The sequence below is a fragment of the Serpula lacrymans genome (genome assembly GCF_000218685.1).
Source record: "Serpula lacrymans var. lacrymans S7.9 unplaced genomic scaffold SERLAscaffold_19, whole genome shotgun sequence".
Classification (NCBI taxonomy): domain Eukaryota; kingdom Fungi; phylum Basidiomycota; class Agaricomycetes; order Boletales; family Serpulaceae; genus Serpula; species Serpula lacrymans.
The window spans coordinates 539850-567714 of NW_006763308.1; the positions used below are offsets into that span (position 1 = coordinate 539850).

Here is a 27865-nt window from a genome sequence, read left to right on the forward strand (position 1 = left end):
TTTTTTGAACAGACTTCACTCTACTATGACTTCATTGAGGATAACAAAAGCCATCACATAGCCTTTACGCAGCTGTTTCAAAGATTTGATGACAGCTTCTTGATACCTCATTGACCCTTCTTGATTTTAATTGCCTGTTGCTTTGGGCTGTGAGGTTTTATCTTCTTTGGGTTTTTTTCACTGCTTTTGATATCAATACCCCACACCTGCCTACAGTAATGCTGAAATTCACCTAAAAACAAGTTATGCATAACATCTAGCATGGTAAATTTTGTCACATCCCAGTAGGGTAGGTGAAGGAGTTTGGACTAATGCACCAACCATGACAGTTTCCGCTCAAGTTTGTTCTACAGATAATCCTTGATCTGATAATACAATTCAAGTTGGCCAAGCAGGCATTGCAGCATTACTTGAACTATTAAAAAAAGGGAGTACATAACACATATTCAAACAAAATGAAGACCTTGGAGTCTATATACAGCAGCATATACACATGATAAGGCCATGATGATTGCAAATTTACAGCCCCAGTAGAACATACACCACTGCAATTTTGAAAATTCCCACCAGTTTCTAAATTGGTAAGTGATCATCAGGTTTTCTATGGAACACCATTGGCTCCAACCTGAAGTGGGATGGCCTACTAAAAGGTAAGCATATGATCAAAAACATCTAAAGAGATGACTAACTAGAGGTGCAGTTATGTGTTTCAGCGAGGATTTCACACCCCTCAAGCTGGCATGGGGACTGGACACAGGACTCAGGGTAGACTGAGTACTAGTGGAATTCTTGCGTGGACGTTAACAAGTCAGTGGGCTGTTGCTCTTTTTTTGTGAATTGCTGGTTTTAGACATGGTTATCAGAAGCTTAGGAGGGGAGGTGCTAAGGTGCAGATACGGTGAGCTTGTAGTCTTCCCAATTTGGGTGGATATTTGTACTAATATCACAATGGGCAACACCCTACTTGTATATGTGAGAAATGGACAGGACCCCAAAACTCTATTAAGAACAAAGCTTGAAGGAAGTGTCTAGCCACTTGCTGAGAGCAATCAGGGACTGGAACTAGAGTCCAATGTGAGTAACTAGAGAATAGGAAGCATTGGACTCTGCAGTACTGTCCAAAGTTTTGTAAACAAAGGTAAACAAAGCAGCCACAAAGGCGAAATAATAGAGAACACAATCAATAGTGAATGATAGAAGAATAGATAGAGAAAGGAATGAAAATATATAGGTAGCACAAAGGTGCAGAATCACCAAAACTAACAGGAACTTCTCAATCTCCAGCCGTCCACACTTCTCCTTCTCTATGACCACTATTCAGCACTGGTAGCATTGTTTTTGACTTGTACTTACCTTTGGGGGTCTCGTCCTTTCGAGGTGTGTAGGTCCCGTCCTTTTTGAACTTTTTCTTCAGACCTTTTCTAACGTCTTCATTGTCTCCCTTGCCATTGGAATCTTTGTTCAGTCCTCTCTTTTTTTTCAACACCTTCTTTCTCATCCTTTCAAGCTCCGCTTCAGCTTTTGCCAACTTTGCTGGAAGGTCAGGATGCTCTACTTTGCTTTGCTGTTCTGCTTGACTGTCTTGACTTTGGTCTAGATTGTGGTGTTTGTTGCCCTTGTCCGCTCTTTCCCTTGTCTCCACCTCATGAGCCTGGCTTACATTATCAGCTATTCCTTCACACTCCTTGTCCACCTCCCCCGGCTCTGTATCAATTTCCTTGCCCCTTCCACCGCCCCCCCTACAACCGCCAGTCCCCTCGCTCCCTCTGTTGGTTGGTCCGCCCTTGTCTTGCTCTCAGCTACTATCCCTCGCATAGACTTGCGGTGTTTACCTGCCTAGACTTGGCCCCTGCTACGTCCACTCATTAGTAATTTACCCTTCAGATGGATCATCTCTTACTCACCTATTTTTGCAGCTTCTAACTTTTTTTTAGCCCTCTCACAGCCATTTTTAAGCGTAACAAGTTCGGACTTTGCAATACTCAAAGAGCCTTCAACAGGTGAGCTCATATTGTCAGCTGGTGAATCTGCAAGGCAGAAGTCAAACATTATACCTACTCCACCACCTTTTTGTTTCTTATCCCTCTTACTAATGATTTCCTTGATTTCAGCATTTTTTTCAGTGATTCTTTTTTCAAAGGCTAAAACAACATCCCACAGATCCTTCTGGGTAGGTTGTGCCTCTAATAGCCCCCAAAAAAAAGATTAGTTTACTGACTTGTCTTTCTTTAAATCACAGCTATCCTCACCTTGGTTTTGTTCAGTAGGGACATCCATTTGGATTGTATGGGCTGGCAAGGAGTTTGTGAGAGAGAGGGAATGAGGTTACCGCTACCAGCAGAACACTTACATTCACGACATTATGACACAAAATATGAAACAAATTTCCATTGATTGATTGACTCGCTAGATTAAAAAAAGGGTAGCCCGAGCCTGGACTAGTCCATCTTTAGTTTACATGATATTCCTAGCACTGTGACTCAACAAAGTGCCAGTATGGTAGCTATGTACAGTACTGTGTGGTAATACCATGGTACTGCTACAGTACAGCTCAAAGAAACCGATGAAAATGTTAGGACCGACCATATCGCCAAGAGGGGTACTGTAACAACCAAGAGTTAGTTACTCTGGCACACACAGGAACACACTATAAAGGTAGTGAATGGGAAGTGGTTACCCCTTAGGCTGCAGAGAGTTTGTTGGTTAACAACAGGAGGACTCGCTGAGGAGTCTCCTGGATCTATTGGGGTATATATACTAATACAGAGTGTTTGTACTTATGTACTGTACAGTTGATAAAGTTAGTGGCTGATGATGTCATGGGGCCTAGCCCGCATGACCAGCTCCACTGTGTGAGAAAGTTGTATCTAAAATAAGAAGAAGGCAATGCGGTGCGAGAAAGAGGAGTTTGAACAAAAGGGGAAATGCCGTGTGGCACCATGTGTAAAAGTTAAAGTGTACAAGGTTAAAGCGGAGAATGAAAAAAGAAGGAAAGATCCAAAAATTGTGTTATTGTAACACTACCCCCCTTCTAAGGCTCTACTTCCAGGCGAAACCAAATACCGGAGGTGGTAGTTAAATTTTTGGGCATAGTTTGAAAAAGGGAATTGAAAAGTTTTGAATCCATGCCTCTAAGCTTCCTAGGAGCTGAGGGATTCTTAGAATAAAATTCGCGAACAGCATTGCAGGAATTGTCCAGATAGGCTTCTGGTTCCCATGCTCTGTCCTCGTCTCCATAGCCCTTCCATAGGACTAGGAACTCTAATTTGCCATGCTTCAAGCGTGCATCCACCACCTGTTCAACTTTGAACTCTTTTTCACCTTCCTGGGTGACTACAACTGGTCCGGGCCGGTCTACACACTGTCCCAGCAGCGGCCCTTTGTAGGGTTTCACACGGCTAATATTGACCATGGGTACTACCCTCATTCGTTTTGGGAGTTCCAGCTCCACTGTGTTTGGTTTGACTTCCTTAATCTGTTAAGGGCCAATCCATTTTTTGGTCAGTTTTCTAGACTGCCAATCTTTTAACTTTAAATGGTCGGTATCTAACCAGACCAGGTCACCGACCTTGTAGTCAGGGGCCTTAGAGCGTCTATGCTCTGCCCTGTCTTTCATCTGCTCTGCAGTTTTGAATAGTGCCTTGCGCGTTTCGTCTAAGACAGCCTTCATGTCTTTGGCCATGTTCCTAGCAGCCTTGTTCTTGCTTTTACCAGGCTCTACACCCATTCTGGGGAGGTACAATCTAGTAACCTCGAATAGTGCCTTTCCTGTAGCCGACGACTGTTTGATATTATAAGAGAACTGGGCTATCTTTAGCCACTTGGCCCGGATGGAACACCGTTGATAACTTAGGTTTGATGCCCAGCATCCGGCATAACTCTTTTGTAAATTTGCTAGCAAATTGGGGCCCTCTATTGGAGATAACCATTTCTGGTAACCCATGGATAGACCATACAAAATCTTTAAATAAATCTGCCGTACCAGCGGTGGTAATGGTTTTATTGGTGGGTATGAATACCACTTCTTTGGAGAAGCGATCTACTACCACCATTATTGAATCATACCCATCTGACTCGGGTAGATCTGTTGTGAAATCAACCGCTATATCTTGCCAGGGACCGGCTGGTATCGGATTCGGCATAAGTTTCCCGGCCGGCGGTTGATGAGAGTTTTTATCCATGGCACATCTCAGACAGGATTTTACGTATTCCTGTACGTCTTTGACCATGCCAGGCCACATGTAGTTTCTGGAGATCAACTCCATTGTTCGTTGCCACCCAGGGTGCCCAGCCACTGGAGTGTCATGATGTCTATCTATTGCCTTGATCCTTGCGGACTCAGGCACATAGATTTTGTCTTTAAAATGAAGGAGCCCATCTTCCCATAAATAGTTTTCATTGCCATCAAGGCGCGCCTTCTCTTCTGAGGAGATGTCTTTCTTGAAGACTTCCAAAAGATCAGAATCCTGCCCAATTCTAACATTGGCAACCCTGGATTGGTCTATCAGGGTGACACCTTTGTTATCATCCTCAATGCCATTGGCATGATCCTCTCTTCTGGATAAAGCATCCGCTTTCCCCATTGAGCTTCCCGGCTTATGAATTAATTTATAATTAAACCTTGACAAGTACACCGCATAGCGGGCCTGTCTTTGGTTCAGGTCTCGGGCCGTCATGAAGTACTCTAGGTTCTTATGATCGGTCCAAATTTCAAATTGGTGCCTAGCACCTTCTAAGTAGTGCCGCCAGTGCTCTAAAGCTCTAATGATGGCCAGCATCTCCTTGTCGTAAATTTGATAGTTGCGCTCTGTAGGCAACAAACTATGCGATAAATAGGCGCAAGGCCTCCAAAGATCATCAGGGCATTTGATCGATAAAACAGCCCCAGTGGCGAAGTCAGAAGAGTCGGTTTCTAACCGGAACTCTTTGTCTAACTCAGGAAATGCCAATATGGGCGCTGTTGTGAATGCCTGTTTAAGCTTATCAAAAGTTTCTTGTTCCTTGATGCCCCAGTGCCAAATGATGTCCTTTTTTGTGAGATCATTCAACAATCCCGTGATTTTTGCAAAGTTTTTGATAAACCTTTGGTAGAAATTGCTTAAGCCAAGGAAGGCCCTAACTACTTTGACGCGAGTAGGTTCTGGCCAATCCAAGATAGCTTGAACTTTCTCAGGATCCATCCTGATTCCATTCTGGCCTATGATCATACCAAGGAAGTCTACTTCCTTCACTTTAAAGTTACATTTTTCGGGTTTGACAAATAGGTCCCGTTCCTGTAAGCGTCGAAGGACTTCTTGCACAATCCTGTCATGCTCAGCCTCATCATCCGACTTCGTAAACATTAACAAATTGTCAATGTAAATGACGACACAGTTTTCCATATCCGCAAAAATCTCGTTCATCATGCTCTAGAAAGTTGCTGGTGAGTTGGTCAACGCAAAAAACATAACAAGGGGTTCGAAGGATCCTCGGTGGCACGTGAACGCGGCCTTCCAAGCATCTGCTTCTTTGATTCATACATTATTGTACCCCCATTTGAGATCCATCTTTGTCAAGATCTTGGCACCAGCCAATTTGTCTACTAGCTGATGTTACGATCTCTATTGAACATTTAAGGACTGCTCATTTCTTTTTACTCATCAGTTATACCATCGGACCGATGACTTATTTCCTTCATGTATACTTCCGTTCCTCTCGCATTCACAGTACCTATTATAGTACTTAGTCCTCAACGGACGGACCTGCCCTAGATAGGACCTAACTCCTATCACCAATTCCTTTCCATTATAAATACCATGTAACAGCAGTAGTATACTCCAATACAATTCTACGCAGTTTACGCTTACAAAGCTAGACTCCTAAGATCAGACTTCTACTCAGAAGAAGACCAACTCTCATTGGAAGACCTCCACTCAGAACTACGTTCTCGAACTTGTCTTTGGATAAGTCTCTTTATAAACCTCGACAAACCCTCAGACTTTGTTAAGCACTTCGTGCATAACAAAAGAATTGTATTCTAACCAGAAGTCCCACCTATTTAGGTTTGGGAAGAAAAAGTCAACAAGACATCGCAACAACCAACAACCAGATCCCAGAGAGCAAGAGGAAGCTCAGACAACCCACAAACAGCAACCCCACTGACGTCATCCCGACAAGAAAGGATAGCAGCACCACCTCCCTTTCCCCAACCAGACGTAACCCGACTCCACACCAGAGAACAAGCAGACACTTTCTACAAAGCCAGAACACGTTGGCTACAGTACTATGCAGGAAGCCACCCACAGCTACTGCCCACAACACAACACAATCCCCCAGTAACTGTAGAAAACCTCTACGACGAGAATGACTTTGAAGAGTTTGCAGCAAGCGGCGACCCAATACCACCTCCCACTCCACAGATACTCCCCGCCGCACCTGCTCCATCCCACATCCCACCACCACACACCATGTCTAACGCTGCAGCCCCAAAACCCACAATGATCGGGAAAATTGATGACTTCGATGGAACCCCAGATAAAGCCCAAAGGTGGATATTGTCCACTGATCTACACTTTGGGAAGCCCCCACACAATCCAAATCCTGACAGATCACAAGAACCTGACGTACTGGCAAGAAGCCAGGAAACTCACACCACAACAAAGAAGATGGCAGCTGGAACTGTTGCAATACATGTTACGATAACACAATTTCCGGACATCTCCTTTCTCTTTTATTCTCCGCTTTAACTTTATACTTTAATTGCCACGCGGCATTTCCCTTTCTCGCGCCGCGTTGCCTTCCTTTTACTTTTAGACTTAACTCTCTCACGCAGTGGAGCTGGCCATACGGGCTAGGCCCTATGACATCATCAAAGCCACTGCCTTCATCAACTGTATAGTACACATGTACAAACAACCTGTAGTAGTATATATACCCCAATAGATCCAGGAGACTCCTCAGCGAGTCCTCCTGTTGTTTACCAACTAACTCACTGCAGCCCAAGGGGTAACCACTCCCCATCTTCATATTCCCTATAGTGTGTTCCTGTGTGCGCCAGAGTAGATCACTCTTGGTTGTTACAATACAATTACACCTTGGAGCACGTACCAGGAACCCACATGGTGGTACCCGACGCACTCTCAAGAAGACCTAATTTATACGTCAAAACAGAAGGAGACAACAATGACACACCAATGATACCCACCTCAGTGTTCCTGTATCACACACAAACAATTAAAAACACAATCAAGCAAGCCATGCTCACAAACGATAATTATCCAGGAAGAACGAAGGAAGATGATTGGAGAAAAGAAGAAGGACAGTTCTTTTATCAGAATAAATTACTGATTGACGAAGTAGAAGAATAAAAGACGACCATCAAAGATCGCCACAATTCCCTGTCCGCAGGACACCCAGGAAGGCTCAAAACCTACCAGTTGATCAAAAAGGCCTATTGGTGGCCAGGGATGATGAAACAAGTGGAAGAATATGTGAAAGGATGCGCAACTTGTCAACAAGCAAAAGTAAACACGCATCCCACCACCGTACTATTAATCCCAAACCAGACCCCAAAAACCACAGAACCAATGAAGTACCTATCCGTAGACTTCATAACTGATTTACCAGAATCTTCAGGATACAACAGTATAATGGTCATGGTAGACCAAGGACTTAGTAAGGGGGTAATCCTCTCACCTTGTCATAAAACCATTGACGCACTCAAAACCGCACGAATCTTTCACAATTCTATCTTCAAACGATTCGGATTGCACGATAAACTCATATCCGACAGGGGACCACAGTTTGCCTCTGAAGTATCCAAAGAACTCCACAAACTCCTGAATATTGAAACTGCACTCTCCTCTGCGTATCATTCCCAGACAGATGGACAAACAGAACGATCCAATCAAGAACTGGAGATCTACCTCCGCATATTTTGCCAGAACCAACCACATAGCTGGGCAAAATACCTTACAACCGCCAAATTCTGTCACAACCAAAGACCATACTCCACAAACAACCAATCACCATTCTACCTCCTCATGGGATATGAACCCCGAGGAATCCCAACTAAACACAGATCCACAAATGTCCCATCAGTGGAAAGACAATTATCTGAACTACTTAGGGCAAGGGAAAACGCCCTAAAAGCACACGAACTCGTGAGAAGTAAGATGATGAAACGCAACAACGGAAAGTTCACGTGATTCTCCAAAGGACAAAAGGTGTGGTTAGAGAACACCAACCTGCGAGAAAATGCTACCGAATACAAGAAGTTCAACATGAAACGCATTGGACCTTTCCACATCCAAGAAAAGATTTCCCCGGTGAACTACCGACTATCCCTGCCTCCCCATTGGAAGATACACAATGTTTTCCACGCATCCCTTCTCACACCGTATACGGAAACCAACACTCACGGCCTGAACTTTATCCGACCACCACCTGACCTGGTCAACGAAGAAGAGGAATACGAAGTAGAAAGTATTCTTAGACACAAACCCTGGAAATGCGGGCGCCGCTACCTGATTAAATGGCGCCATTACCCTCATTCCGAAAACTCATGGGAACCGGAAGAACATTTAACCAATGCCTCTCAACACAAAACATGTCTACTTCTAACTCCACCGGCTTCCCTATCACCACCTACTCAATACCCAGCGATGCCAACTTGCTAGCCGACGAACGAGTGTCTTTTGCCCGTGGGCAACAACACAACCAAGCCGACGTCACTGACGCCATAGAATTAATGTCGGCAAAAGACGCCTATACCTATCTCTTTTACGAGACCAAAAAACGCTGCCCCCATGTGTATCACACTCTTTCTTCCATGCATACCTTCCTTGCCATAGACCTCATAGCTGACGAACTCCTAAAAGCCATAGACTCAATACATTCGTTGGAAAACAAGCATTCGTGGCTCAACAGTCAGGACTTGAGTATTGTCAGGCAACAAATACGAAGCTATATAACAAAACACAATGCCTGGTCAAGTCCTTGCTGGAAGGCGGTGAATCAGGGTATGAGGTTGAAGAGTATCAGTATGAGCGCAAATCCAAACTAATATTGAACTAGAGAACAGTACATCAAGTATGTACTTCTTTATATAGTGAATGGAGATGGTCAGACCAATAAAGGGAAGAATTGAGAAAGTGGTCTGACCAGCCAGCTAACCAATAAGAAAAAAGGAGAAGGTGGTCCAATCTATTGTATTTACTAATCGTATGAGAAAATGTATTGGTAAGGGATGTGCAATTGGCTGTATCAGTAAGCCCATGAGAAGGCGCTGACTCACAACCTTCTTCACTTATCAATATTCCTCCGAAGTATTCCCAGACATAGCACTGGATTGTTACTATGTCATTTGGATATCTTCTTGAGGGTCTACAACAAGTCTCCTTTGTTGTAGGTACGATAGGACGTGAGTGTGAATAGAGAATAAGAAGAAAAAGGATAAAAGTAATAAGACACCTGCTGTAATCTCTAGTCCAAGGGCAAGAGGAGTGACAGGGATCGAGTCTGCTAACCACGACATGACGGGAATGCAATAAGAAAAATCGATTCCTCACATTAGCTCCCCTTTTATAAGGCTTGTGTCCTCATGAGTCCGGATGTGGCACTCTGGAACTTGTTGGTAATCCAGTCAAAAAGCATTGGAGATTTAGAAGTGGCGGTGTAGTTTTCGTAAGGACGGAAGTGAAGAGAAGCAGTAATGATCCGAGGGGCGGCGGGATTCATTTTGTGGAAAGCGGCAAGTAAATTAGCGACATGTGTAAGATTGGTGTCGGGTTCCCAAGTGCGTTTGGAGACTGGATAACCATGCCAGTGAATTAGGTAGTCGAGCTTACTACCTTTCAGTTTAGTTGGTCTGGAAGCGATTATACTCTCTACTTCGTATTCGTCTATTCCTTCCACAATCTCGGGTGGTGGTCGCGAGGAAATTGGTTGATTGAGGAATTCGGGAGCGTGGTATGGTGAGAGAATAGCTTCGTTGAATACGGGATGAATGGACTTCCAGCTCTTAGGGATGTCGAGTTGATAGGCGGAGGGTCCAACTTTTTGGGTGACTTGGAAAGGCCTGAAGCGTTTATCGTCTAATTTCTTCATTGGTCTATCCGTTGTGATGTTGTGTCCTTCTATCCAGACTTTATCACCAACTTGATATTCCCGGGAGGGGGATTTCTTACAGTCGGAATATTTTCTTAGATTATCATTTGCTAAAAGAAGGGAAGATTTCGTGATGTCGTGGAGTTTTTTCATCTGTTCGCCAAATTCTGCCGCAGAAGCGGATTGAGGGGATGGTGTGGTTGTGATATTTGTTCTGGGGTGTAGTCCGTAGTTCAAAAAGAAAGGTGTTTGATTTGTTGCGGTGTGGAGATGGTTGTTGTATGTAAACTCAGCGATGGAAAGCCAGTCTGCCCAATGATTTTGTTGATGATTTATGAAAACGTGGAGGTAGTGCTCTAGATCCTGGTTGATCCGTTCGGACTGTCCGTCTGTTTGAGGGTGGTAGCCTGTAGAAAGGCCTGGTGTTATGCCCATTAAATCATAAAAGTCTTTCGTAAATCGAGACATGAATTGAGGACCTCGATCCGAGATGATCTTTTCAGGGATTCCGTGGAGCCGTATTACATTGTCTTGGAGTTGATGTGCGTAACCAGCAGAGTTGAGGGTGACAAACGTAGGGACAAAATGGGCCATTTTGCTAAATCTGTCAACAAAGACCTGAACGGCGGTGTAGCCCTTGGACTCCGGTAATGCACCTATGAGATTGGTGGTGATAATCTGCCAAGGCCAATCTGGTATCGGGTTTGGGTGTAGAGGGGCGTTAGGCTTTGTCCAATGTGCCTTGGTGCGTTGACAACTCTCGCACCCTCGTACATATTGTCTGATATCTGTACAAAGACTCGGCCACCAGAGCTCTCGGTTTACTCGTTCAAACATTGTTCTTTCTCCTGGGTGTCCAGCCAGAACTTCATTGTGATGATCTTTCAATATTTGCGCCCGTAATTCGTGGTTTTGGGGAACGTATACGCAGTCAGCTAATGGGATCAGGTAGGAACTCGTCGCGTATTCTCTTTTGATCCAGACGATCCTATCCTTCATCTTCCAGGTATCCGGCTTCTCTTTCAAGTTCTTCTTTACTACGTCGTCTTGTTTCTGGAAGCTTCGACGTATTGTTACGATAACACAATTTCCGGACATCTCCTTTCTCTTTTATTCTCCGCTTTAACTTTATACTTTAATTGCCACGCGGCATTTCCCTTTCTCGCGCCGCGTTGCCTTCCTTTTACTTTTAGACTTAACTCTCTCACGCAGTGGAGCTGGCCATACGGGCTAGGCCCTATGACATCATTCGGCCACTGCCTTCATCAACTGTATAGTACACATGTACAAACAACCTGTAGTAGTATATATACCCCAATAGACCCAGGAGACTCCTCAGCGAGTCCTCCTGTTGTTTACCAACTAACTCACTGCAGCTCAAGGGGTAACCACTCCCCAAACTTCATCTTCACTTTAGTGTGTTCTGTGTGCGCCGGAGTAGATCACTCTTGGTTGTTACATTAGGACTCGCTCTCATTACTCTCTCGCACGTTAGTGCAAAAGTCCCATTGGGCACCCGGACTCCAGGGTGAAGGAGATTGGCTAGGGTTAGGAATATCCCAAATAGCAGATAGGTGCGCTCCTAGCGACGGCCTTGTAGTGCTCAGGGAGAAGAACCCAAACCTTCAATACGCGGCCCCCAGCGTTAAGGGGAGTACTTAGCTCAGCAGTCGGTGTGGAACCGCTGTTGATTAGTTTTAGAATACAAAACTTCTTCTTCGAATACCTCTGACCGGGCCGGGCACTTGCCTCCGCCAGTCTGGAGAAGGGTTGACAGCTTAACAAGCGGACCACCCCCTGACAACCGTTCGGACCAGGGTTTCTACGAATTACATTTTATATACAAATTTCAAATACTATAGTGTGGGTAGTCGGAGATTGAGATCCGATATCCAGCTGGGAAGAGGTTGATCCGCAGATAGCAAGCGGGGACCCCCAGTTACCTACTTTTTACGTACCCTCAGAAACAAGTCGACATGTTGTCGCAACCTCCTCCCCCCCAAGACATCAACGCCCTGCTGCACGCAATGCGCACGCAGATTGGGGCGTTAACCTCACAACTCGCCGAGATGCAGGCCAATCCCCCTGCAGCAACCCCCTCGGTTGAAAAGAAATTCAACAAAAAGGTCGAAGTCGTCGCTGACCCTGGCGCCTTCGAGGGAGACAGGGCTAGATTCGCCGAATGGTGGATCAAGCTCCAAATTTGGGTCAAGGCGAATTGGGACGCATTCGCCGATGACTTCGAGGTAGCCACTGCGGTGTTATCTCGGCTAAAAGGACCTGTGGTGGGTCGATACGCCCAAGTTAGATTGCAGGAGTGCTACACCGCGGGAGTGTGGCCCACCTGGGATGATCTCAAGAAGGAGATCGAAAAATACTTTAAACCACAGGCTGAGCGTGACTGGGCTCGGCAATAAATCTGTTCGTTCAAACAGGGAAACCTGAGGACGGATGACTACGTCACCCGGTTCCTGGCCCTCTCCATCCAAGGAGGGTTGGGTAATGAACACGCAGTGGAACTGCTGGAGCGCAATGTCAATCCTCGCATTGCGGAGCAGATCTATCTGCAGGATACAAGAAGTGACGACCTGGCTCTGGCAGCCGAGGAAGTCCGACGAGTCGGTAGGGCCCTAGAGCTCTACGCTATGCACCAAGGTGGCGGGTCCACCAAACAAACCACCACATCCCAGAGGCGCCCTGGGTCATCAAACCAAACTCAAAATCATTCTCACGGGTTTAGGCCGTTCGGGCTGCAACCAGGGCAGGGAGCCCCAATGGATATCGGCGCGGTCCAGGGAGGACAGACGCGCAGATTCAAGGGGGCCTGCTATAATTGCGGCCAAGAGGGACACATGTCCCGAGATTGCAGAAAAGGGGCGCAGGCCGCCCAACAAAAAAATAACCAAGGGCGCCAGGCGCGCCAACTAGAATCAGAAAAACCGGACGATCGGCTTAACTCATTAGCCGGTCGTTCCTACGACGAAATCCGGGCTTTCTTCTACGACCAACAGGTCAATGAAATGAAGGCCCAGGGAAAAGCATTCGGAGCTTAGGTCACTTGGGTACCTTAGCTCCCCCTCGAAATGAAGTAAACCACAACAAGGTGGCCCCTGCTCCGGGGTGTTGCACGAGCAATAACGGAATGACGGGGATGGCTTCCCAATTTATAAATAGATTTTTAAACTTGTTATCAGAAGCTTGTACTTGTATGAAGAACTGCAATTGTAATATTTATGATACTACCGCTGCACCAGTGTCTCCCTCGGAGCGTGGCCCCGGCGAGACAAACACTAGGGTGCTTGATTCTGGTAAAACAAAAATAGAAAAACATGTGTCATTTGAGATTTCCCCTTCTTCTCCTATTTCTTCTTCTTCTTTGGAGCCACCCTTTCCCAAAATCCCAAGACGTGTGTTGATGCGCACGTATTTATTCCAAAAGGAGATCCGTTTAGACGTTGGCGTGGAAAACCTTGCCAGGGGCAAAGTACACTCGACGAGCGCACTGCTTGATTCAGGCGCTAATGGGATCTTCATTGATCAGGTCTGGGCGGAGCAAATTGGACTCCCCCTTGTAAAATTAGAAATGTCTATTCCCGTCTATAACGTTGATGGTACGCTTAACGCAGGTGGCTGTATCACGCACAAATGTTCTTTTGTGGTCGAATACCAAGGACACAGAGAACGAGTCACTGCCGAAGCTACCCAACTAGGGAAGATTAATTTAATCTTAGGCTGGACCTGGCTATTTAAACACAATCCTGAGATCAACTGGCAGACAGGGGTTGTCACATTGTCACGTTGTCCCCAGGAATGTGTAAACTTGGGTAAACCTAATCAAGTCCGTCACGATGAGCGTCTCGAAAAGTTAAACGCTAGTCACATATACAAGCTCAGATCTTTGGAAAAGATCGACGATGACGATGATGAGGTAAATCCTGAGGAAGAGATTAAGAGGCTGGTACCTCCCGAGTACCACGACTTCTGGAAAGTCTTTTCTAAACACAAATCAGAGCGCTTCCCAGAGGCTAAGCCTTGGGACCATGCTATAGATCTGAAAAACACCTTCAAACCAAGGAAGGGACATATGATACCGCTCTCTGCTCCCGAAAGAGACGAGGTATCTAGCTTCATAGATGAACAACTTAGGAAGGGTTACATCAGACCTTCCAAAAGTCCTATGACGTCCCCGGTGTTCTTCATTCCTAAAAAGGATGGTAAGAAGCGCATGATTATGGACTATCGTTACGTAAATGAGCACACGGTTAAAAACGCGTATCCGCTACCTTTAATTAGTCAGTTAGTGGACAAATTGGCTGGTGCCAAAATCCTGACTAAGATGGATCTCAGATGGGGGTACAACAATGTACGAATCAAAGAGGAAGATGCTTGGAAGGCCGCGTTCACGTGCCACCGAGGATCTTTCGAACCCCTTGTTATGTTCTTTGGGTTGACCAATTCACTGGCAACCTTCCAGAGCATGATGAACGAGATCTTCGCAGATATGGAAAGCTGTGTTGTCATATACATAGACGATTTATTAATATTTACGAAGTCGGACGATGAGGTTGAGTACGACAGGATCGTGCAAGAAGTCCTTCGACGCTTACAGGAACGGGACCTATTTGTCAAACCCGAAAAATGTAACTTTAAAGTGAAGGAAGTAGACTTCCTTGGTATGATCATAGGCCAGAACGGAATCAGGATGAACCCTGAGAAAGTTCAAGCCATTTTGGATTGGCCAGAACCTACTCGCGTCAAAGGAGTAAAGGGCCTTCCTGGGCTTAGGCAATTTCTACCGAAGGTTTATAGAAGACTTCGCTAAAATCACGAGAGCATTGAATGATCTCACAAAAAAGGACCTTGTTTGGCATTGGGGCGCCAAAGAACAAGAAGCTTTTGATAAGCTCAAACAGGCATTCACAACAGCGCCCATATTGGCATTTCCTGAGTTAGACAAAGAGTTTCGGTTAGAAACCGACTCTTCTGACTTCGCCACTGGGGCTGTTTTATCGATCAAATGCCCTGATGATCTTTGGAGGCCTTGCGCCTATTTATCGCATAGTTTGTCGCCTACAGAGCGCAACTATCAAATCTACGACAAGGAGATGCTGGCCATCATTAGAGCTTTAGAGCACTGGCGGCACTACTTAGAAGGTGCTAGGCACCAATTTGAAATTTGGACCGATCATAAGAACCTAGAGTACTTCATGACGGCCCGAGACCTGAACCGAAGACAGGCCCGCTACGCGGTGTACTTGTCAAGGTTTAATTATAAATTAATTCATAAGCCTGGAAGCTCAATGGGGAAAGCGGATGCTTTATCCAGAAGAGAGGATCATGGCAACGGCATTGAAGATGACAACAAAGGTGTCACCCTGATAGATCAATCAAGGGTTGCCAATGTTAGAATCGGGCAAGATTCTGATCTCCTGGAAGACTTCAGGAAAGACATCTCCCCAGAGGAAAAGGCGCGCCTTGACGGCAATGAAAACTATTTATGGAAAGACGGGCTCTTTCATTTTAAAGACAAAATCTATGTGCCTGAGTCCGCAAGAATCAAGGCAATAGATAGACATCACGACACTCCAGTGGCTGGGCACCCCGGGTGGCAACGCACGATGGTGTTGATCTCCAGAAACTACATGTGGCCTGGCATGGTCAAAGACGTACAGGAATACGTAAAATCCTGTTTGAGATGTGCCATGGCCAAGAATTCTCATCAACCGCCGGCCGGTAAACTCATGCCGAACCCGATACCAGCTGGCCCCTGGCAGGATATATCGGTAGATTTCACGACGGATCTGCCCGAATCAAACGGGTACGATTCAGTAATGGTGGTAGTAGACCGCTTCTCCAAAGAAGTGGTATTCATACCCACCAATAAAACCATCACCGCCGCCGGCACGGCAGACCTATTTAAAGATTTCGTATGGTCCATCCATGGGTTACCAGAGATGGTGATTTCCGATAGGGGACCGCAATTCGCTAGCGAATTTACGAAAGAATTATGTCGGATGCTGGGCATCAAAGCAAAACTATCCACGGTGTTCCATCCGCAAACCGATGGACAAACGGAGAGACTCAACCAGGAGTTGAAACAATATCTCCGTATATTTATTAATGATAGGCAGACGGATTGGGTCAAGTGGCTAAAGATAGCCCAGTTCTCTTATAACATAAAACAGTCGTCGGCTACAGGCAAGGCACCATTCGAGGTTACTAGATCGTACCTCCCTAGAATAGGTGTAGAACCTGGCAAAAGCAAAAACGAGGCTGCTGGGAACATGGCAAAGGACATGAAGTCTGTCTTGGACGAAACGCGCAAGGCGCTATTTAGAACTGCAGAGCAGATGAAGGACAGGGCAGAGCGTAGATGCTCTAAGGCCCCTGACTACAAGGTTGGCGACCTGGTCTGGTTAGACACCGACCATTTAAAATTAAAAGACCGGCAGTCTAGAAAACTGACCGAAAAGTGGATTGGCCCTTATCGGATTAAGGAAGTCAAACCTAATGCGGTGGAGCTGGAACTCCCAAAACGAATGAGGGTGGTACCCACGGTAAACATTAGCCGTGTGAAACCCTACAAGGGGCCGCTGCCGGGACAGCGTATAGACCGGCCCGGACCGGTAGTAGTCACCCAGGAAGGTGAAGAAGAGTTCGAAGTCGAACGAGTGGTAGATGTACGCTTGAAGCGTGGAAAATTAGAGTTCCTGGTCCTATGGAAGGGCTATGGAGACGAGGACAGAATGTGGGAACCAGAAACCCATCTGGAAAACTCCCGCAACGCTGTCCGCGAATTTTATTCTAGAAATCCCTCGGCTCCCAGGAAGCTTAGAAGCATGGATTCCAAACTTTTTAATTCCCTTTTTCAACCTATGCCCGAAAATTTTACCATTACCTCCGGTATCTGGTCTCGCCTGGAAGTCGAGCCTTAGAAGGGGGGTAGTGTTACGATAACACAATTTCCGGACATCTCCTTTTCTTTTATTCTCCGCTTTAACCTTATACCTTAATTGCCATGCGGCATTTCCCTTTCTAGCGCCGCGTTGCCTTCCTTTTATTTTTAGACTTAACTCTCTCACGCAGTGGAGCTGGCCATACGGGCTAGGCCCTATGACATTATCAGCCACTGCCTTCTTCAACTGTATAGTACACATATACAAATAAACCTGTAGTAGTATATATACCCCAATAGATCCAGGAGACTCCTCAGCGAGTCCTTCTGTTGTATACCAACTAACTCACTGCAGCTCAAGGGGTAACCACTCCCCATCTTCATCTTCTCTATAGTGTGTTTCTGTGTGCGCCGGAGTAGATCACTCTTGGTTATTACAGAATGTGATAAGAAAAATTGATTCCTCACAAGTATCTGTTGGGCACTCCGGATGGAAAAGTTAGTTTTGGAATCTTTGGAACGACACTTGAGGATGAGCTCCTCGAATGGGCAGATGGACTCAGCAAAGGAATATTTGGAATCAGGCGGGAGGACATTGCTAAACAAAGCTTGCACGCGGATAGAGCGAGATGGTTGTACGAGTACTTCTCCACCCGGTTTGTCCCTCCGGTCCCTGTCGCACCCAGACCAGACCAGTGTTACCCCGGAGCGCACTTACCACATCATCACCCGTTGACCTACGCCCATCCCGTCGGAGGAAAAATATATTCCCACCGTCCCAACCAGCCCAATCTCACAAGTGTCGAGCCACTCCAGTCCCCGTTCCATTGGGTCAAACCCAAAACCACCGTCTCCCCCATTATCTCCACCTCGACCAGTGCCAAACGCCCAAACCCGCCGCCTGACGAACCGACAAGGAGCCCGACGCGGCCGGCAAGAGGTGATACTCCAGATCCCCGCCGCCAGAACTCCATCAAAACGGCAGTCTCGTATGTCGAAGGGACAGAAAGACAGTCCACCTGGCGCAATGCACAGGCCTGAGACTGGCTCTCCCTCCAACCCAATCAACGTAGATGACGACGCAGCCATGATTGATCAGTTGTACGCAGGAACGTACAACCTGGGAGATGACAATCCAACCACTCCCCAATCCAACACCTCATCCAACACCTGACAAAGATACCATGAAGGTGTTCGTAACAACGCTCCATACTGCCAAAACTGCGGTTGGAGCAATCATCGCACATACTATTGCGAAGCTACTATTGCCCCGACTGTGACCATTGTGCACCGGGACATAGTTTCAGTTGGTGTCCCATCCGCAGGGAAGACGAGGATAGGATTCTAATGGAATGATTACATGGAGATTGTGAGGAATCAAGTTTTCTTATCACATTCCCGTCATGTTGTGGTTAGCAGACTCGATCCCTGTCACTCCTCTTGCCCTTGGACTAGAGATTACAGCAGGTGTCTTATTACTTTTATCCTTTTTCTTCTTATTCTCTATTCACACTCACGTCCTATCGTACCTACAACAAAGGAGACTTGTTGTAGACCCTCAAGAAGATATCCAAATGACATAGTAACAATCCAGTGCTATGTCTGGGAATACTTCGGAGGAATATTGATAAGTGAAGAAGGTTGTGAGTCAGCGCCTTCTCATGGGCTTACTGATACAGCCAATTGCACATCCCTTACCAATACATTTTCTCATACGATTAGTAAATACAATAGATTGGACCACCTTCTCCTTTTTTCTTATTGGTTAGCTGGCTGGTCAGACCACTTTCTCAATTCTTCCCTTTATTGGTCTGACCATCGCCATTCACTATATAAAGAAGTACATACTTGATGTACTGTTCTCTAGTTCAATATTAGTTTGGATTTGCGCTCATACTGATACTCTTCAACCTCATACCCTGATTCACCGCCTTCCAGCAAGGACTTGACCAGGCATTGTGTTTTGTTATATAGCTTCGTATTTGTTGCCTGACAGAGACGTCAGCTACGACAACAGTTACAATATAGACGGTGAAGGTACCGAATTTCAGTGAAACTCGAAGCGAATAAGGGGGTAATGTTACGATCTCTATTGGACATTTAAGGACTACTCATTTCTTTTTACTCATTAGTTATACCATCGGACCAATGACTCATTTCCTTCACGTTGTCATGCACCAAAGTTGATTGGTAGCATGGACAGGTGTCAATAATGAAGCGAATATTCAAAAGACTCGCCTTTGCGCCACACAGGCACAGTGCCACGTGGAATAGTAATTAATATTGCCTTTTTTGAACTTGTGGCTGATCAGCATCACCTCTATTAGGCAATCCAGTCATGCTCACCTTTGCTTTTCCATCCGGTACTTTCCGCATTTCGGCATTTCGGCAAATTTTCGCATCGCCACTGGCTACACATTGCATTGCGCCCTCGCTTTGGTCGTTTCCCTTACTCCCCTTCCTTTGCCTAGCCCCACCATGGGCCCCTTCCTCTCCTTTTTATTCTCACCCAACGGTCGTTTCTGGATCCCCATTCTAATCCACTTGTTCGTCACCTCCACCCTCCTCCTCCTCATATTATTTGCACCCCCACCTTTTCTGATGTCACCACTTCCTATCCGCTTCCGTCGCCAATCCGTTGACTACCACGTGCCACTGCTGATATCAGCAAAGCCCCGGCGGCCGGTCCAAATAGGGCAACAGGTCCATCTTCATGACGTTGATCTGCCATCATATACTATCAAAACATCGGTTGCTCGCGTTGGAGCGTGGGTGGGTAGTTTTTGAGCTGGAGAAGGTTCATCCCCTTGCGTCGCCCATGTTCATTGCTGTCCCATTCACTTGGGTACACTTATCTTTTGTCCATTGTCTTTGCTACAGCTACACCTACCACACGCTGCCTGGGACTCACTTGTTCCAAATTGGAACTACTCCTCTCCCTCCCTCATTTGATCAGGAGGTCCAACACAACCAGTCCATTGGTAAGGCCGTGGAACTGTCGGATTTGGACTAGGTGGTGGACCGGTGGCTCCAGTTTCTTTTTCTTCAGCAGAACATTCATTTACAGTGCAATTATTTTTGATTTTTGAATCATTTTTATGGACACATATTTTTTAGAATGCCTGACTGACAATAAAGGAACTGTGTTGATACTGATAGTGTTTTGCCTTGCCCTTTTTTTACTGCATCTTCCCATGACATCATGATTTTCCTGCTCTCTTTTTGCTATTGGACTTTACTTTATGGCTGTACAAACCTGTGACATTACTCACAGCATTCATTGTTCTATCTCTTTCTTTTCCTTTTTTTACAATCTTATCCTGTACTACCTACGCAGGATTCATCAGCAAACATTCCTTCTTTCATGTTCTTTCTCATTCTTTTTGCACAGCTATACTGTGCATAGCCTACTTTTCTTTTACTATATAAACCCCTGTATTTTACCTTGTAAAAAAAAAAAAAAGAACAAGAACTCCAATCCAGACTTCTTCTCTACTCTCAAATTCACTACTCTGCTACTTGTGATCCAGTGTGGTCACAACACTTCCCACTTCTACCACTGTCAACTGCTGTCATCGTCACTTCCCACTTGTGAAGTCATTGTTATCCTTTTCAATTAGAGTCCTTCTGAGCACTACAGTTTGTGCATTAGTGCTCATCTATACTCGTCACTAAGCACCTATCTTCTATAAATTCAACTATCCCTCCTCCTCAAAACCCACACTCATACACCTCTGGGTTTTACTTTGAAGGACCCTTATACATACCACCCCACAAACAACCAGAGCACCCACTGTTCTAGGAGGCAAAGCCCATAAACAAGTTCCGTGGAATCTGGGAGGATTGTGTGTTAGTTTGTTTTTGTATGTGGTTTTCTAACACCAGTTCTCATCATCGACAATGTATACTTCCGTTCCTCTCGCATTCGCAGTACCTATTATAGTACTTAGTCCTCAACGGACGGACCTGCCCTAGATAGGACCTAACTCCTATCACCAATTCCTTTCCATTATAAATACCATGTAACAGCAGTAGTATACTCCAATACAATTCTACGCAGTTTACGCTTACAAAGCTAGACTCCTAAGATCACACTTCTACTCAGAAGAAGACCAACTCTCGTTGGAAGACCTCCACTCAGAACTATGTTCTCGAACTTGTCTTCGGATAAGTCTCTTTATAAACCTCGACAAACCCTCAGACTTTGTTAAGCACTTTGTGCGTAACATTCCCAGAGTGACATGGAGTTAAATGGTGCACAGTTGGGACGTAAAGTGTAATCCAATACAGTATTAGAGAAGGACGGATTTCCCTGACCAAACAACATTTCTAGATCATTGATTACTTCATGTTCACCATCACTTTCATCGTCATCATTGCCAGCATTGTTGTCCAAGCTATCATCAGAGTCAACATCAATGCTAGCCCCAAATAAACCTTCTTGAGCAGGCAAGGGTTCTGTATTGTTCTCTGTAAATAGAAGCTGAGGTTCATCTTGGACAGATGAGAGAATATCCGAGTTGACATCAGCAGGAAAAGTATGAGATATATATCCGTCAAAGATACACCACTTCAGCATCTTGAAAGAGTGGCTACAGTAGAAATCACCACCCCCAATAAGGTAGCTCATGACTTGCTGGTGAGATATTTCTTGACGAGCCATCATTGCATTAACAGTCTTTGTGAACAGGCTATGGTTAACCGTACTTGTAGGAGCATCTGAAGACTCAAATTTGGACGTGTTTTGCCGAATGGCATACATAACAGCAGATAGGCCAATGTGAGTGGGTAATTGGCTTTTTGTGATGTAGTCAGTGATGTAGTAGACAAGTGCTTTAGCAGCTTCACCAGATCCAATATATTTCAAGTCCATGTTACAGCACAATAAGAAGAGCACAAGATCATTAAAATTGTTGATTCAATAATGCAAGCGGCGCAATAATATTGACTGGGTTTCTTCATCTAGATCAGTGAAAGCACGTGTTGTGCCATTCATGCGCATGCAACAATGGGCGTCATCTTTCGGTTGTCCTGGCTTGAAGTGCTTCCAACATGTATCACACTGGGTGCATAGCCAAATATATCCATGAAAAAGATCTGGAACAAAAGCTTGAAACAAGAATACTTTTTTTCAAGATATTGTCTCCCATAATTATTTTTTTATTTTTTCAAACAGAAGTGTTTACCAAAAGTGTTCACCATTTGGATGATGCAAAGAGCCATCCATTTGAAAAAAAAAATAGTTATGGGAGAAATTTGTTTTCAGGCTTTTTTTCCAGATCTTTCTCATGGATATATTTGGCTATGCACCCAGTGTCAGTATGTTGGTGCCAGTTGCACTCAATTGCGAGCAATTTAACAGTTTCCTGAAAGGCGGTAGCAAATTCGTGGTCATCAACGTCACAAGCCAGCGGAGATTCACTCAAACGAGGATCAGGAACACCATGTTCTCGGGGAGGTTTAGATAAAGGTGAACCTGGATGCTCGGAGGTGACATCAGTGTCACCTGGCAAGTGAGTGAATATGATGGATTCAAGCCAATCAAACATTGACGTTTTGAAGCTCGGCTTGTCATTCATACGATCTCGCAATGCTTGAGGCGAAGGATTACCTTTCAGCCACAAAAGCATATGACAGTGTAGAGTCCCCCGCCCTTGCGCTTCCACCATACCGTAATGCGCGATACATGTCCCAAAGAGAGAGGCCAACACCACGATTGTAACGGACGATGATGTTCAGAAAGGATTGAATCATGGAGTCGAAAAACAAGGCTGCAGGGGCAGGATTATTCGCGACAAAGACCGCACGCTCAAATGCGGACATCTGTAGCCACTCGCTCGAAGTGAGGCCTACAATGATGGCAATTAGAGGGTTCCAGATATCTGCGGGGTTCAATGTGACGGATAGAGCAAGTGTGCAGAACCGCTTCATGAGTGCACAGATTTTGTTACGTCTGCATAGCTTATAACCGAAAGATCCCTTTAATTCTTTAGCGACAAACTTGAGACGATTCAGCATTTTCAAAGCCCTTTTCTGTTGACGGTTGGAAGACTTTGCAGATGGATGCTGTTCCCACATAGCGATCAAATCAGTTAAGTGGGGACCAACAGCATGCATATCACTCAAGATTTCATCACGTTCACGAGCGCTAACGGTGAATGATGTATTCTTACTGACCCCCCTCTTTTGGATGATGTTCCAGCAAACATAGGCAAAACGAGGGTCCTTCTGAAAAGGGGAGTCATGCTGCTTTAGCAGATTCTTCACTTGTCGTTCAAAAGGTATACGTTGATCTGGTCTGCGATTAGGTTCATGAAAACCACCGATTCCTCAAGGATCAAGATGAGGGAAAAGGTAACTCATCAGACCGGGGTCTCGCTCATTGATGAAGTTAGAGCCGGCTTGCATCTTAAGAAATTGACTGCCATCAAGCACACGGGCAAGAGCCTCTGCTTTCATCATCTTGTGATTCTGAGGTGTATAGTCACCGGAAGCATAACCTACAATGTCCATAACCATTTCATGAAGTTCAGGTTGTGGATCAGCAGCATGAAAGGTACGCCGATCAGCATAATCTGAAGTTGCAGCCGCCAAACCATGTGATCCATCCAAGTGACAGATTTCAACAGCTGTAGGAACAGACTCGTCAACGTCGTTTTCGTCTTCAGGATAAAGGTCAGATAGGTTTTCCTCCAAAAATGTAAGCCCAGCAATCTTGTACCATACGTTGTGATTGACAAGGAAATCAATTAAGGTTCGCGCTCTGCGCTTTGAAACAAGCACAGGACGCAAGGACGCAATATTCTCTCTGGTCGGTTTAGTTTTCCAGCGCACAAAAAGGGCACACATCGCGTCGGCAATGACGGAACGAGTGGGCGGAAGAACAAATTGCAAGTTCACAGAATCTTGAGGCAGGACGGCAACATTACCACGAACAAACTTCTGCGAAGTCGCAATGTTTCCACCAAATGCGGGATTGCTACACTCAAGAGCAAAGAGATGCAATATTTTGGTCGCAAAGGCACGAGAAATCATCATGATGTCATACAAGTAGCATTGGTAAGACATTGTCAATGTCAGGTGGCAGCTGTGGTACACCATAGTACTGGAAGTTGGCTAACGAATCAAGAGGTTGTTTATCTTTAAAAATGAGGCAATGATGACATGATGTGCAAAGGAGCAAGTAGCCCGGCCGATCCAAATCCTCGAGGGACCTGTAATCCAAAATAGCTTTATCATACGCTTCAAAATTGTATTGTGATGGGAGAGTGTGAGAAGGGAGGCAAGCATTTTGCAAAAGACGAAGAGATATGCTATTTGCATGAACACGAATCAATGCTTTTGTGGGTGTGCTGTGGCTGCACACCGCACAAGGTTGCTGGGCTGCGAATGACATACAATCTTGCCAGTCTTCAATAATTGTCCGACGCAAATCTGCAGAAGCAATGTACGGAAAAGACGGGTCTGCGCCAATACAAGTGGCGTGACGTGCACGTTGGCTATCCCGTGTTCTATCATGGTGATTGGGACGTTCAGGATGCTGCATAGTAGGAAACGTAACGGGCTGTGGTGGCTCAACAATTACACGATCACGTCTCAAAGATTCAAAAAGGAAAGTGAACGGAGCACATTGGGTGGAACACGAATGTGCTCTAAATTTGAGAACTATAGAAGATTTATTATCACGAGTGGGAAACATAAGGCCATGAGAGGCAGCCATGCAAAGTAAGTGCACTTTTTTCAAGAAAGTGCTGTAGTGATCCATCAAAAAGCACACATCGGCGAAATTCAGTACTATATATTTACCAGCAGGAAAAAGATCACGAGGATGAATTCTTTCCCCAGAATGCACCATAACAAACTTGAAAGAGCGCTGAAGGCGGTACATGGTGATAAACAAGTTACAATCGTCGGTAGCATTCAAATCATGATCACAAGGAACGACAGGCAAAATCGGTTGTAGCATTTCTGATGATTCAATGATTACAATTTCCATGATTACAATTCGAATATGAAGTGACGAAGAGAGGTGGGAGTACATGGTTAGAAAGTGTAAGTAAAGAATGATAGAATACACACCTCGCTCAGCATGGAAGACAGAAGGGTCTGACATGACATGATCTAGATGACATTAACATGAAGAGCAACGTGAAGTTCCTTGCCCTCGGGCTCACCTGAAATATTTCCTGAGGGAGAGGAGCGGAGAGATCATTCGGTTCACCAGTGGACGACGGCGTGTTTCCCATGGGAACGAAAGCATGAGAGGGACAGCATTGGAGGGAGTACAAAGTTATAGGAAAAGAAAACTGTACAGTACAAAGATAAGCGAAATTGATGTGGCACTCATCAGAATATTACGTAGCAAAGTACAGTCACACTAAAAGTTCCGCTGAAAAAAGTGGCATCAATGTCGAAATGGAAACCTGGATCCTACGGGTCCAGGAATAAGAGGTATAAAAGTTCCGGGAAGAAAAAAACTCCAATGTCGAAATGGAAACCTGGAACCTCTGGGTCCAGGAATGTATATTTCATGTCTACGATGCGTAGGGACATGCCGAGATGGCAAGATGGCATGAGACAAATACAGGTGGAACAAGGCACATCAACACATTCATCATCTTCATCATCTCCTCGTACGCGTTATTCTAGTAGCTCTTGTCTTTATGGTGGTATCAATCTCCGTTGTTTTTTGTGCATGAGTTTTAGAAGTGGTAGTGGCTACTGGCTTGATTTTTGAGTGTTTTGTTCGACTTGGAATTGCGCGTTTAGGGACAGGGTCTTCCTCATCAACAGAGGGTGCATTCTCTTTTTCCATGCCACTTTCTGAGCTGTCAGGAGTGTGAAAGGGTGTAGCTGCCGATTCAGCAATTTTGATACTCGCCGCCTTCTTTGCAGAGGCAGCTTTTGAGCGTAAGTTGTTAGCCGAAGGGGCTGCTTTGACCACAGCGCGTGTAGCACCTCGCCTAGTTCTTCCTCCCGAAGTCCCCTCGTCATTTTCTTGCTTCACAGCAGTTAGAGTACTCTTTGCAGATCTCGTAGAGTGTTCAACATTTGCTATGCTGTCCTCCAGTTGACAAATAGAATCCAAGGGATCGTCATCATTGTCCTCAGTGACGTCAAGAACCTCGGACCTACTTCTACCTTTCGGCACAATCCGCGTAGGCAACTCATCAACCTCCAACTCTCTCGCCTTTTTAGTAGGCCTACCTCTGCGGGCTGGTTTCGTGTTCGCTGAAGGCTTCTCGTCCACCGTAGAGGTAATGCTTTCACTACTTGTTTCCTTCGTGGCCAAGCGTGTCCTGCGAAGGGGTTTGACCGGTTCTCTACTGGCGACTCTCCGATCCAAATTGGCTGTGGATTTAGGAGTAGCTTTGTTCTTGGCAACCGGCCGGCTTGTTATGACCTAGAACAAATGAAAACATGAAACATATGTATAATATATGCATGTTCTTGACTTACCACCTCAGGAAGAGTCGAAGGTTCATCTTCCTTCTTTACATTCCTGATTCGGCTCGCCTTGGCCGGCACAGTTGCAAGCGTGTCCATTGATCGCACACCGTGTTTATCCTGCTGAGGTGAGATTAATTAGGATTAGGTAGGTAATCACTACATCACTAAAATCCGGCCCTACCTGGTCATTTTCATTCACAGCCACCTGCTTACGACCCCTAAGCAACCTAGGCTTTGCACGAGGAATTTGTCCTTCTCTCGCAGTCGATTGTGCCATGGTTCCAGAAACCTCTTCCACTTCCGCAGTGATGCCAGTAGAAGCCTGTGTAGATCGATCTTTCAATACTTCCAATTGGCCAGGCTGACGTTGTTCTTGGTCTGAGTTCGGCACCACAGTATCAGCTATCACATTGACCACACGTGTAGTGGTGGGTCGGGACATATCACCCTTATCGCGGGGTTTGGCCGAAGCACCAGAACGTGTCGTTCTTCCTGCATCAGCTGCTGCCCTCACCGAAACCTCGTTTACATCAGTGTCTTCTTCGCTATGAGTACCACTGTCCTCTTCCTGATCGGACTTGTGATATCCTGCTGGGGTCTCCATCATATCACGTAGGCCTTCGAAAGTAGGTGTATCTGTCACGTGTGTACCTTCACGCAAATACATATCGCGCACCCCGTCCATCCTTGGTGTGTGCAAAGGGTGTGCATATCTATGCGCGTCGGCACTTTTGAATAGATCCCGCACGCCGCTAAAGAGTGGTGTACTAGAACCAATCTGGGGAAGTGAATAGAGGTGTTTAAGGGTGTCAATGGGAGGTGTGAGAGGGGCAACACCATCACAACCCTCCACTGAAAGTGAGGATGTCCCGGAAAATGCACCCACGGTAACATTTTCTTGCTCTTTGTCAGAATTTGCAATGTCAGAATCATTGTCTGCTGATCGAGGCTCTTCGGAGTCAAGATACTGATCGGAACAGTCATGCTGTAAACTGAAAGCACCTTCATTCTCTTTATCACTTCCCTCTTCTGAGAAGTCAGCAACTCCTTGACCTGACTGTTGTTGTATAGTCATCCTTTCCTCTATTGTCTCTGATTCATCGTTTTCACTGACGTCCACAATCATGTCTTCATCAAGGGCAGAGTTTGCATTTGACGGAGGACCAACGCTCCTCCTCCTCTTCATGTCTTCCACCGTCTTCTTCATCCTGTCCAAGAGTGAACGAGTATCCTCTTCGTCGTCCCCTTCACTGCTATCCAAATCACGCAACACTGTCTTCGTAGGAGACACGCTTTTCTTCGAAGGAGAAAAAAAAGATGATACTGTAGCAGGGAAGGGGTAGAGAGTAGCCTCGCGCTGAAACCCGGGAACTTGACCACCAAAACAGGTCTGGAGTTGTAGTGCTGACTTTCTGCGCTCTCGGATAGCCTGTA

General features: G+C 45.6%; 10 protein-coding genes across 10 annotated transcripts; 3 read left to right on the forward strand and 7 right to left on the reverse strand.

Moving 5' to 3' along the window:
* Nucleotides 1–347: 347 nt before the first annotated feature.
* On the reverse strand, nucleotides 348–2277 carry SERLADRAFT_412053 (uncharacterized protein; the record flags this gene model as incomplete). Its single annotated transcript, XM_007324436.1, has 6 exons — nucleotides 348–415; nucleotides 542–640; nucleotides 1354–1794; nucleotides 1905–2027; nucleotides 2055–2183; nucleotides 2250–2277. 6 exons carry the CDS (start codon nucleotides 2275–2277, stop codon nucleotides 348–350), a joined length of 888 nt encoding a protein of 295 aa, XP_007324498.1.
* Nucleotides 2278–3075: 798 nt separating this feature from the next.
* On the reverse strand, nucleotides 3076–3237 carry SERLADRAFT_403600 (uncharacterized protein; the record flags this gene model as incomplete). The annotated part of the gene is made up of 1 exon (XM_007324437.1): nucleotides 3076–3237. The coding sequence occupies one exon, from the start codon at nucleotides 3235–3237 to the stop codon at nucleotides 3076–3078; it is 162 nt and encodes a 53-aa protein (XP_007324499.1).
* A 2438-nt stretch (nucleotides 3238–5675) lies between these two features.
* On the forward strand, nucleotides 5676–6725 carry SERLADRAFT_443815 (uncharacterized protein; the record flags this gene model as incomplete). Its single annotated transcript, XM_007324438.1, has 2 exons — nucleotides 5676–5705; nucleotides 6042–6725. The coding sequence occupies 2 exons, from the start codon at nucleotides 5676–5678 to the stop codon at nucleotides 6723–6725; spliced, it is 714 nt and encodes a 237-aa protein (XP_007324500.1).
* Nucleotides 6726–17972: 11247 nt separating this feature from the next.
* SERLADRAFT_403601 (uncharacterized protein) lies at nucleotides 17973–18155 on the forward strand (the record flags this gene model as incomplete). The annotated part of the gene is made up of 1 exon (XM_007324439.1): nucleotides 17973–18155. The coding sequence occupies one exon, from the start codon at nucleotides 17973–17975 to the stop codon at nucleotides 18153–18155; it is 183 nt and encodes a 60-aa protein (XP_007324501.1).
* A 196-nt stretch (nucleotides 18156–18351) lies between these two features.
* SERLADRAFT_403602 (uncharacterized protein) lies at nucleotides 18352–18729 on the forward strand (the record flags this gene model as incomplete). Its single annotated transcript, XM_007324440.1, has 1 exon — nucleotides 18352–18729. A coding segment is annotated over one exon (151 nt), but the record flags the coding sequence as incomplete, so codon positions are not given.
* A 2459-nt stretch (nucleotides 18730–21188) lies between these two features.
* Nucleotides 21189–21854, reverse strand: SERLADRAFT_443820 (uncharacterized protein; the record flags this gene model as incomplete). The annotated part of the gene is made up of 1 exon (XM_007324441.1): nucleotides 21189–21854. One exon carries the CDS (start codon nucleotides 21852–21854, stop codon nucleotides 21189–21191), a length of 666 nt encoding a protein of 221 aa, XP_007324503.1.
* Nucleotides 21855–22283: 429 nt separating this feature from the next.
* Nucleotides 22284–24124, reverse strand: SERLADRAFT_418747 (uncharacterized protein; the record flags this gene model as incomplete). Its single annotated transcript, XM_007324442.1, has 4 exons — nucleotides 22284–22347; nucleotides 22593–23047; nucleotides 23159–23274; nucleotides 23350–24124. The coding sequence occupies 4 exons, from the start codon at nucleotides 24080–24082 to the stop codon at nucleotides 22284–22286; spliced, it is 1368 nt and encodes a 455-aa protein (XP_007324504.1).
* Nucleotides 24125–25105: 981 nt separating this feature from the next.
* Nucleotides 25106–26539, reverse strand: SERLADRAFT_480499 (uncharacterized protein; the record flags this gene model as incomplete). Its single annotated transcript, XM_007324443.1, has 2 exons — nucleotides 25106–26384; nucleotides 26441–26539. 2 exons carry the CDS (start codon nucleotides 26525–26527, stop codon nucleotides 25605–25607), a joined length of 867 nt encoding a protein of 288 aa, XP_007324505.1.
* Nucleotides 26540–26634: 95 nt separating this feature from the next.
* SERLADRAFT_480500 (uncharacterized protein) lies at nucleotides 26635–27288 on the reverse strand (the record flags this gene model as incomplete). Its single annotated transcript, XM_007324444.1, is given in 2 exon segments — nucleotides 26635–27242; nucleotides 27258–27288. A coding segment is annotated over 1 exon segment (480 nt), but the record flags the coding sequence as incomplete, so codon positions are not given.
* SERLADRAFT_403608 (uncharacterized protein) lies at nucleotides 27269–27716 on the reverse strand (the record flags this gene model as incomplete). The annotated part of the gene is made up of 1 exon (XM_007324445.1): nucleotides 27269–27716. A coding segment is annotated over one exon (368 nt), but the record flags the coding sequence as incomplete, so codon positions are not given.
* Between the last annotated feature and the right edge of the window lie 149 nt (nucleotides 27717–27865).